General features: G+C 39.2%; 2 protein-coding genes across 2 annotated transcripts in view; both read right to left on the bottom strand.

Moving 5' to 3' along the window:
* ets1 (v-ets avian erythroblastosis virus E26 oncogene homolog 1) overlaps window positions 1-11,295 on the bottom strand; it is a 252,782-nt gene that overhangs the window by 164,599 nt on the left and 76,888 nt on the right. The gene's annotated exons all lie outside the window — the stretch shown is intronic.
* LOC311050328 (ATP-sensitive inward rectifier potassium channel 1-like) lies at window positions 1,528-9,933 on the bottom strand. The gene is made up of 2 exons (XM_084064340.1): window positions 9,803-9,933; window positions 1,528-4,457 (listed from the first exon to the last, which is right to left on the bottom strand). Exon 2 carries the CDS (start codon window positions 4,438-4,440, stop codon window positions 3,313-3,315), a length of 1,128 nt encoding a protein of 375 aa, XP_083920466.1. The 5' UTR covers window positions 4,441-4,457; window positions 9,803-9,933; the 3' UTR covers window positions 1,528-3,312.

Raw genomic sequence — 11,295 nt, 5'->3', positions numbered from 1 at the left:
TGGAGTAGAAGTAAAAGTATTAGAAATTGGATATACTCAAGTAAAGTACAAATACCTCAAAATTATACTTAAGTAAATGTACTTAGTTACTTTCCACCACTGACCATCTGTAACCACAATAGTTAATTCTGTGACCGCGAGCGTATATGTGGGCTGGCCTCGAATAATTATATTATGGTATACCGTCTGAAAAAACCTAGACTACAGCACCGCCTTTGATATATTTGTCTCCTTTAATATTTATAACCCCGGATGCAAATAATGAACACACTGGTTAGCATGCAGCAGGTGTAAGTATAGCATGTGCAATAAACGACAATGGTGGCTATATTAAACTCCTTGCTAATTTGTATGCTGTGGCCAAAGTCATATGTTTCAAATGATTGGACATCTGTTGAGCCTGGGGGACATTTGTTGGGCTTGTTGGTATTCTGCATGCTAGAGAATGTTGAACTCACTTTCTGCCAGGTCTATTCAGTTAAAGATTGCATTATAAAACCCCTCATTTGTCATTGAAATTCATGACGGGTGGGGTTTTTCAATTCTCATTTCCCTATTTCTAGCAGCCAGCTACCCGAGATACAAACATGACTTTTCACATCTTATGATTGAATATTTCTTGCATAAATACTGTGAATCTGTATTATTCAATCGTATCTATTTTATACATGCAGTCTTTCATTGAGGTCAAATAGGTGACTTGTTACGTAAGTCCTTCTGCATAACAGACCAGTGGTGGAAAAAGTACTCACAAAGTATCAATACTGCAGTGTAGAAATACTCTGTTACAAGTAAGTCCGGAATTAAAAATCTACTTGAGTAAAAGTACAAAAGTATTGGTATCAAAATGAACTTAAAGCACCAAAAGTAAAAGTACTCACTATAAATCATTTCATGTTTTCAAATGTATAAAATGTATACAAATCTTTTGAATATAGCAGATCGGTGAGCTTGTAGATCGGCTATTATCAAATGGCCGAAATGTAAATAGGGTTGAAGTGGTTACTATATGTTTTGTAATAATAATCAAAATCTACAAATGAACTAGTCACTAAAGTTTTCAATTAATTGCAGTGGAGTAAAAGTACAATATTTGCCTCTGAGATGTAATGGAGTAAAAGTATATGGAAAATTGGAAATACCGTACTCCAGTAAAGTAAAAATCACACTTAAGTACAGTACTTGAGTAAATGCACTTAGTTACTTTACACCACTGTAACTGTGACAGACACACAGACAGTTATGACACACGCCTGGCCGTTTCTATGAATTGAAGAGTTTTTTGGTGTCATGTTTAGCAGCCTCTGGCAAAGTAGTGGGCAGCAACAGCTCTCACCTTTCCAAATGATCAAGCTCTGTTGTTTTTGCATCGCTGTTCGTTTGCTGTCACAACTTCACTTTGTTTGTGGATGAAGAGCTGTCATAGGGGTTGGCACCTGTCATTTTGTTGTTGTTCCCCCGAACCTTTTTGATCATGGCCCACATAGCTCCACACAAGCTTTGCAAGAATGATTTCACAAAGAGAAATTATTTTGAATGCAAAAATATCCTTTATTTGATTCAATAAAATGTATTTTTTTCCCTGAGATCAAATACAAAAAAAGGCCTAATAAACAGTGTTGATTTTCGCGCTATATACAGTGCTGCATGCAGCCATAATTTAAAATGGTCTGAGCGTACCGAGAACTGTGCTCAATGATGCTCTCATAAGAGAAAACCACATCTAACTCTCTTTTAGTGTCTCAGTATCAGATAACTCGACTCAAAAAACGACATGATTTATTTAAGTCCAGACTTTTACTGACATACAATACAGGACCACAACACTCGTTCGAATCCACCGTGGTGCAACCAGCTTTGTCGAGCGTCTATACGAGCGCAATTGGCGCGCGTTCGGGGGAGGGAAGCCGGGCGGGGAGGGTGATATCGGTCATTGCACGTACCCATACGGGCTGGGGCGGAACCTGTCAGTCCTCCTGGTGGGGGATCCTCACTGGCAGGTGAGTCAGTAGGATACGACAGCACATAAATGTGTGTGGGGAGGAATCAATTGGCATAACAACTAAATTGGGGAGAAAAAGGGGTAAAAGATTATTATATAAAAAATAAAATAAAAAAAACACTCCATGTCTGGTGAGTAGGTGTATTGTTAGATTAGATTAGATTAGATGGTGTATTGTTAAAGGCACATGTCACTTTCTCTCTCTTTCAATTGTCCTCCTATTTCTGCAATGTGCTTGATGTTTGAACCCGGGAGGATCAGGTTAAACAACTCAACTTCATTCGCCACCCAGAGGCTGAATATATTTGCATATACCCCGGCTTAGACCGATCACCTAAACTTTCCGTTCATATGCTTTGAATTGCAAAAAGACGCATTCTTGTCCTGCCGGATCTCACCTCCCTTTCTGTCTGAAGACAGGTTTGGAGTCAAGCAGACATTGACAGGCTTGGGTCTTACATACAAATATGTCACAATTCTCTGTTCCTCTTATCTGTGTTAACTTTAAAGTAAGAATGTCTTTGTCTTTTACTTCAATTCGAATTGCTTATTGCTTATTTATGCACATTCTGTCTGCCCACGACCACATCCTCCACAGAGTCCTTTAGGCACTTTCAGGGCAGTTCAGCTCTTTGTACTTACTCGGCTCCTTTTTTTCCCCCTCTACACCAGTGGTTCTCAAACTTTTTTTAATGTCAAGGACGACCCCAAAATTATGTTTTCTTTTGGCTGCGGACCCCCCTGACTCAAAACATATTTTTGTGCCAGGATTTTTCAAAAATAGCAGATCTACAAGCTATGAGCTTGTAGATCTGCTATTTTTGAATAGCCAAAGTATGAAATATGGATAGGGGTTAAAATGATTGTGACGCTATATTAACACATTTTGCTGGGGACCCCCCGGTGCCCCCGCAAGGACCCCTGGGGGTCCCCGGACCCCATTTTGAGAACCAAAGCTCTACACCAAATCATTTTGCCGAAAATACCCGATTGACAAGCACACAATGCGGTCACATCGTGAGCTTGTAGATCGGCTATTTTAAATGTTTCAATTTATTATCCCACGATTTTTTGTAACCCATTTTTTCACCCAGTGCCAATTGCCTAAGCTCGTAATCCTGGGCGCCACTCTCCCTCAGCCAGCCTGGGGAGATCCCCGAACTGAGCTCATGCTTCCTTCAATGCATGTAGATCGGCTATTTTCAGCAAATGTTTGCCCCCAGAAAAGGAATGCTAGGTTTCATGCTAGGTTAAGAAGAAGCTTCTGCCATTAGGGTCGCAATGTCCCCTCACAACATGAGCTCAGTAAGTCACATCTTGGTGATATTGGTGTGATGATCGCAGATATCGATCACCTCAAAGCCCTGGTTGTCCTGTCCTACATCTTTGGTGTGGAGATGGTGGCCCTTGATGTTGTGGTAGCAGTAGGCGCAGTGTGCGGTGACCACGGGCACCACTTTGGAGAAGTTGGAGAAGTCCACCCTGTACTTGCCCTCCTTGCTCCGGGAAATGATGGGCATGAACTTGTAGCCCCACATGATCTCCTGGGGTATGAAGGAGGTCCGGACCTGACAGGTGGAGCTGGTGGACTCGGCGGTGCCGTCCAGGAACACCACCAGCTCAAACTCCTGCCGGTGGAGCGTGTCCACGGCCATCTCGAAGAACGGGCTGCCCTTGTTGATGACGTGGTACAGCGTGAGGGGGCAGACAAAGAAGAGGTTGTCCTTTCCGGCGTCCACCATGAAGTCGATGTTCACCTGGTCCATGATGATGGTCTCCCCGTCCGGCGTGATGGTGGTCCTCAGCAGCTTGCCATAGATCTGGCTTCCAATAATCATTGTTTTACGCATGTTGGCCACTCTGATCGACAAGCACAGGTTGCCTTCTTTTGGGGAGATGACGGCCATGTCGCTGAACAAGATGGTCTTGGCCCTCTTTTTGGGCAACGAGATTTTGGCCAAGATGATACCACACATGAAGCAGTTGATGATGGCTCCGATAAGGGACTGGATGATGATGAGAGCTACGGCGCCGGCACACTGAGGGGTGATGGCCCGCCCACCGTATCCTATGGTGGTCTGGGTCTCCAGCGAGTAGAGGAAGGCGGTGGTGAGTCCGACGACGTTGTCCACGCACGGGGTGTGATCCTCGGGACGCGCCTGCCACGTGAGGTCGCTGTTGCTGCGGGCGATCCAGTACCACAGCAGGCCGAATATGAACCAGCTGAGGGTGAAGGAGGCGATGAAGAAGAACAGGACGAATCTCCAGCGGAACTCCACGAAGGTGGTCCAGAAGTCGGCCAGGAAGGCAAAGTGGTTGCTGTAGTTGACGTTTCCGAATTCGATGTTGCAGCGGCCATCTTTTGTCACGAGCCTTGCCTTGCGGATCCTCCGCTCTGCCAGCCTTTCCTGGATGCGCTTGTGGAAGTATCCAAACATTGTCTAATTGACACGACCTAGCAGAGAAACAACAAAGTATGTGAGCTAGGAAATGTCTTTGAAGAGTCAAGTAAGACACTAAACATAATAATACTTTATACAGGCAATTTGGTTGCTATTGCAGATGTTCCTAAAGAAACCCGTTAAAGTGCTTGCCAAACTCTCCTCTACTCCATGAGGCATGCTATCTCTCAGTGACAGTGCATTGCAGTGCAGCTTTTATCCTGAGCTATTTGGAGCTTAGACAGGTGTCTTTTAGGCTGCACCCGACTAGACCGCAGAGCAGTAATGAACAGTGGTGGAAAAAGTACTCACATTTTTTACTTGAGTAAAAGTACCAATACTGCAATAATGCAGAAATACTCGGTTACAAGTAGAAGTCCGGTAATCAAAATGTACTTGAGTAAAAGTACAAAAGTATTATTAGCATCGAAATATACTTAAAGTACCAAAAGTAAAAGTAGTAGTTATGCAGAATGTCCCATCTAAAATGTGTAAACGTATTCTGAGAATAACAACGCGTCGCAACGCGTTTTGAGCGTGTAGATCGGCTATTTTTTAATAGCCAAAGTTTAAATAGGGCTGCAGTGGTAAATAATGTGTACTAATAATCAAAAATGTACAAAGTAACTAGTAACTTAAGTTTTCAAAAAATTGTAGTGGAGTAAAAGTACAACATTTGCCTCTGAGATGTTGTGGAGTAGAAGTAAAAGTAAAAGTATAGAAAAATGGTCAAAATTCCTCAAATTTAAGTACAGTACTTGAGCACATGTACTTAGTTACTTTACACCACTGCCGCAGAGCAGTAATGAAGGTGAGATAACACATCTTCTGATGCATGATATTCCTCTACCCATTTTCTACACAATAATTGCAGTATATTTCTCCCATGATAACGGCCCACTAAGTGTGACACCAAGCACATTTTGTCTCTTGAACATGTTCAATAGAGCTGGTTCTTTGAGTGAAAGCCACAGCTGATTATCATTCTTAGTGCCATGTTTAGCTGTGAACATAATACTTAAGGCTTTTTTTGCTACTTTCAAAACAAGTCTATTCTCACACACAAGTCAAGTAATAGTTGTAGTTCAGACTGCAGTGTGTCCCTTAACTCAGTTATACTGTTTGATGCAAAATAAATCGTTGTATCACATGCAAATAGAGCATTGCACTTATCCAAAACACAAGCCATGTGATTGGTAAATATTGTACTGGCCCAAGGCAACTAGTTGCCCTGGGTTACGGCTCACTGTAAACAATTACCATAAAAATAAACACAGGCTGCATCCTATTGGATAAGTATCGATTGCTGTTGGACCTAACCCATTATGCATAGTTTCAGTTCATTTACAGTATGAATAATAACCTATGATTTGCAATATAAAATGCTTCACTAAAGTCTAGAAATACAGTACCAATTACATTATTTTCATGTCAGTATAAGATAACCATTTGTTATATAGATTTACTCAAGTAATGTACTTGAGTACAATTTTGAGGTATTTTTTACTTTACTGGAGTATTTCCAATTGTCAATACTTTTACTTCTACTCTAGTACTCCACTACATCTCAGAGGCAAATATTGTACTTTTACTCCACTACAACTATTTGAAAACTTTAGTTACTAGTTACTTTGCAGTCATTATATTATAAAACACACATTAACCACTTTAGCCCAACTTTATACATAGGCTATTTGAAAATAGCAGATATACAAGCTCACAGCGCATCGCAACGCGTTGTGAGCTTGTAGATCGGCTATTTTCAAACATTTGGGTACTTTTACTTTTGGTACTTTAAGTATATTTTGATGCCAATACTTTTGTACTTTTACTCAAGTAACATTTTGAACACAGCCCTTTAACATGTAACAGATTATTTTTATATTGTGATATTGCTACTTTAACTTAAGTCAAATATCTGAGTACTTCTTCCACCACTGCCAATTAATAACAAATGACTGCCTTCTTTTAGTTCTAAAGCAGTTTCCAACATGCTATATTTAGCACAAAAGATTGTTAAAATATGAAAAAATGAATAATCAATGGAAAAATAAATATCCTTCCTTGTTATTAGTCACGAAACTTGCAATGAAATAAACTGAAATAAACTGATATTTTTTATCACAATAATGTAATATAATAATCAAACTTCAACCACTGTCCTCCCACAGCTATACATACCTGGCACAACCCTCTGCCTCGGTGTGGACTAACGGTAGTTATGGCCTGTTTAGCTCTAGCTCCAAGCTGCTATGTGCCTGTGCACATATGTTTATCCCAGCTGAACGTCTATAATCCTGGGTGCATGCCATGCTGTGGTATAGACCTTATTATTGTACGGCATAACTTTCCCACTAAAGCAAGTTTGGAATGTCTCGAATAGTCTGTGCGATTTACAAAAAGGCCCAGTTTCCTAAAAGCCTGTGAGCTTTGGTTTAACCCATTTAGACCGGGAAAGAATCTGTCATTTTTAGATTTCTTTGGCTATTCACAAATAGCAGATCTACAAGCTCATAGCACGGCGCTAAGAGCTTGTAGATCTGCTATTTTTGAAAAACCGTGAACATTTGTGCAAATCTTTGAATATATATATATTTTTAAAAGCAAACATTTGTAACTTAAATCTTTGCTACTGGGAATTCTACAAACAGTTTTCTGAAAAACACATGTTGCTATATGAGTTGTTCTCAAACCTTTCCATGTCAAGGACCACTCAAAATTGTATGTATTTGGCCGCGGACCCCCATCTCAAAATATGTTGTTCCAGGGACCCTTAAAAATGTTCGTTTTAAATGATACATTCAAAGATTTGCACAAAGTTTCCACGATTTTTTCAAAAAATGGCAGCTCTACAAGCTCATAGCGCGGCAGTCGGTGCCGCACTATGAGCTTGTATATTTGCTATTTTTGAATAGCCAAAGAAATCACAGACGCGTTGCCGGTCTTAATGGGTTAATACATTTTAAAAGTGAAATGAAGTGCAGTATACAGGTGAAGGGTTTAAACTTCATAAATATGGACCAACAGATTTTGGAATATCCAACAGCTGCATAAAAACAACAATCTGTGGTTCCAATATCTTATGAATCTACTGTATGATGGATGGTAACCGGTGAGACTCACTATATCATAATGACTTATGAATAAATGCAGTTCTTTGTTCTTGCCAAGTCTCCCAAACTGCTAATTTGGAAGATGGTGAGCTTGTTAGGGAGCGTTGCACAAAGTAGTACCAAACACCTACTGCAGTGAGCTTATTATGTTTTTGTTTCTAAAACTCTCAGCTTACTTAAATCCTCCCGTATTTTCTGCGATAGTAATCCAATAATCACACTGTGTGGTTTGTTAGCCAGCTCCCTATTTGATCTGGTCCCAGTTTCTTTCACACCTTATTATGGTTAGGCCTAACATTGTGCTCCACGTTGTAACGTGATATGATTTAAATCATTTCCATGTTGTTAGGCACACTTATATGCTCACAACAGATAGCTCCAGGTGTAAACTAAATCACTTACCCTTAACCCTTTAAGACCAGGAAACGCATCTGTCATTTTAAGATTTCTTTGGGCTATTGAAAAATAGCAGATATACAAGCTCATAGCGAGCTTGTAGATCTGCTAGTTTTGAAAAATCGTGGAAATTTGTGCAAATCTTTCAATATATATATATATATATATATATATATATATATATATATATATATATATATATATATCTTTTTTTTTTTTAATTCATGCAACAACTTCTGGGGGGTCCCTGGAAAAAAATATGTTGAGATGGGGGTCCACGGCCAAATACATATCATTTTGGGTGGTCCTTGACATGAAATGGTTTGAGAACCACTTACAGCAACATACGTTTTTTTTTTTTAACTGTTAGGATTTAGAAGACATTTGTAGAATCCCCAGAAGCAAGGATTTGAGTTACAAATGTTCGCTTTAAAAAAAATATATTCAAATATTTGCACAAAATGTCCACGATTTTTCAAAAAGAAAGCAGATCAACAAGCTCATAGCGCGGCACTTGGTTATACCTTTAAAACCGGGAAAGAATCTGTGTCATTTTAGATGTTGCTATATCAACAGGAATCTTTTTTTTAAATTTTGAATAAAATATAGACGATTTTCAGAAAGCTTAGGGTAGGATTTAGAAGATGCTTTTATATGCTGCTACTGCCCAAATTATTGCTCATTCTTATTCATATTCTTGACGGCTGTTAGTGTTAAACTAATTATGCAGCGCTTGCATCATTTCAACCTGCACAATAAAGTGGATTTGTTTCAGAAGGTTAATGAAATAAATTCTGCTCATTTTGCTCAATTGCTCTTTGCTGATTTGTTCAACCCATTTAGACCTGGAAGCCTATACCTTTCAATCCGGAAACCCCTTTTGGGGTCCTTGTTGCCATGTACAGTATATAGCAACATCTTTTCTTTTTTTCTTTTTTTTAATACATATTTTGTAGTTTTTCAGAAAACTTAGGTCAGGATTTAGAAGTGTTTTTAGAATCGGCCTCACAGGTCAGAATGGGTTAACTGGTAATAAAAGCACCAGCTTTACATTACAGTAAGTCTGATAACATTATTGATAGTGTAATCTTTCATTCATAGTATTTGGGGAGCAGCCATCACAATAGCAGTTCACTATAACATGGAATTATAATGTGTCTTCTGTCATACAGTAACTGTTATTATTAGTAGCACATGTTCACCACATCTTTACGGTAAAGAAGAAGAACAATTTAAAATTAGGCATGGTGACAATTAAAGCAGAGATAGGACATGCTGAGTGACTAAACCCACATGTGCAATCAAATATTCACATAGACCAAAGAAAAGGTGTATGTGTGTGACAGTCAGTGGTGTAAAGTAACTAAGTACATATTACTAAGTACTGTACGACCATAAAATGTTGTATAAAATGTAAAATGTTGAGGTATTTTTAATTTGCTGGAGTGTTTCCAGTTTTCAGAACTTTTACTTCTACTCCACTAAATCTCAGAGACAAATATTATACTTTTACTCCACTATAATTATTTGAAAACTTTAGTTACTAGTTACTTTGTATATTTTGATTATTATTACAAAACATACATGAACCAATTCAGCCCTGTATACATTTCGGCCATTTGAAAATAGCCGATCTACAAGCTCACAATGCGACGCATTGTGAGCTTGTAGATCTGCTATTTTCAAAAGATCTTTAGATATCTTACTATATTTGAAAACTTGTGAAATGTGTTTTTATATCGCAGTATTGATTATTTTACTTAAGTAAAAAGTGTGAGTACTTTTTCCACCACTGGTGACAGTTGAGTGATTTATTTATTTATTCAATCAATCATTCAATCCAAACTCACCTCTTGAAGCACCAGAGTACAAATCCTCCCAAAAAAACTGGAGGCAAAGTAAATCCTGTTTGTTGTGTCGTCCTCTGGCTGGATATTGTCACTCTTCTCTTACAAGTTTCTCTGACGCCTCCAGGTAAAGTCCTTTGTACCTTTATACCGCCCCCCCTTGGCAAACTGGAATCACGCAGGTGAGGTTAACGCCCACAGAGACTGGAACTACACCCTCCCCCCACCCCCACCCCCACCCAGCCCCACCCTCCCTCTTATGCTACTGGTACCTAGCAGAGCCGTGTATAGAGAGAGTAGCATCACGCTTTGATCTCGCAGCAAAGCGTGATGCTATGGGCTGTAGTTCCAAACACGCTCCTCTGTTTGAAAAAAAAACTACATTAATTGTCTATCTATGACATTAACACAGTCCAGTCCTGTTCTTTCATCTATAAACGCACTTAACTTTCAAATATGCTTCCTACACCTTTTAAAGGAGTAGTTCACCCAAAAAAAGTACTTATTTTCTATAAATTACACACCCCATGAAGCCTTGAATTCATGTTTTTTTTTTTTTTTTTTTTACGCATTCTTAAGCCAATAATTTGATGATTGTGTGTTTTTCTGGTAGGAGACACAAAGAGTCTACTTTGTATCTCCTACCGTATACTTTAGCATCTTTCCGCCGGTAATCAAATTATTGGCTTAGGAATGTGACAAAAACTAAAACAAATCCATGACGGCCTTCGTGGCTTGTGCAATTGATATAAAATAAGTATTTTTTGGGGTGAACTGCTCCTTTAAAGAATATTATAAGACCAACTCACGCACACTCTACACACAGACACACTCACCCACACATTGAACTGCACACAAGGTACTTGTTGTTTGTCGTGTCTTATGTTTGATTACTATGTTTAACGTACTACTTGTTTATTATTTTAGGTGAGAACCTTGTATAAGCCCTGTATGGGTTTCCTTTCTCACTTGCACATATTTCTGTGATGTTTTAATAATGTTACTTTTGTACTATTTTTATTGTGCAAATAAATACATCTTTTTTTTTTCAAACATTGGAACTTCCTCATTGAGATAGACAGAGCATTTCCGTATTCCATTCTTACAATGGGAGTCTATGCTAGTGACTCTCTTGCACGGCTCTGGTACCCAGAGCAGTGGCTCTCAAACTTTTTCAAGTCAAGGATACCTCCATCTGAAAATGTGTTTTGTGGCATGGACTTTATTCAAAAAAACAAAATGATTCTAAATTTTCCAAAGATGTTCGATATTTTCCAAAGATTTAAAAAGAAGAATAGCAGTTGTACAAGCTCGCAGTGACGCAAAAAGTCGCGGCAGTGAGCTTGTAGATCTGCTGTTTTTGAATAGCAAACATATAAATGGATAAAGTGGTGATGCAGTTGTAGCCGGCTGGAGTTTGAGGCTTAGGGGCCACCGTAGAGACGGTGGCACGCTCCACTCCCGTATGCGTTAGCCGGTTAGAGTGAGCCTCAGGG

Source organism: Gymnoscopelus microlampas (assembly GCF_963454915.1).
Source record: "Gymnoscopelus microlampas genome assembly, chromosome: 8".
Classification (NCBI taxonomy): domain Eukaryota; kingdom Metazoa; phylum Chordata; class Actinopteri; order Myctophiformes; family Myctophidae; genus Gymnoscopelus; species Gymnoscopelus microlampas.
This window is presented reverse-complemented; position numbering and strand designations above follow the sequence as displayed.

Excerpts from the sequence above, each read along its gene's own strand:
- LOC311050328 (XM_084064340.1), bottom strand. The coding sequence starts at position 4,440 with ATGTTTGGATACTTCCACAAGCGCATCCAGGAAAGGCTGGCAGAGCGG.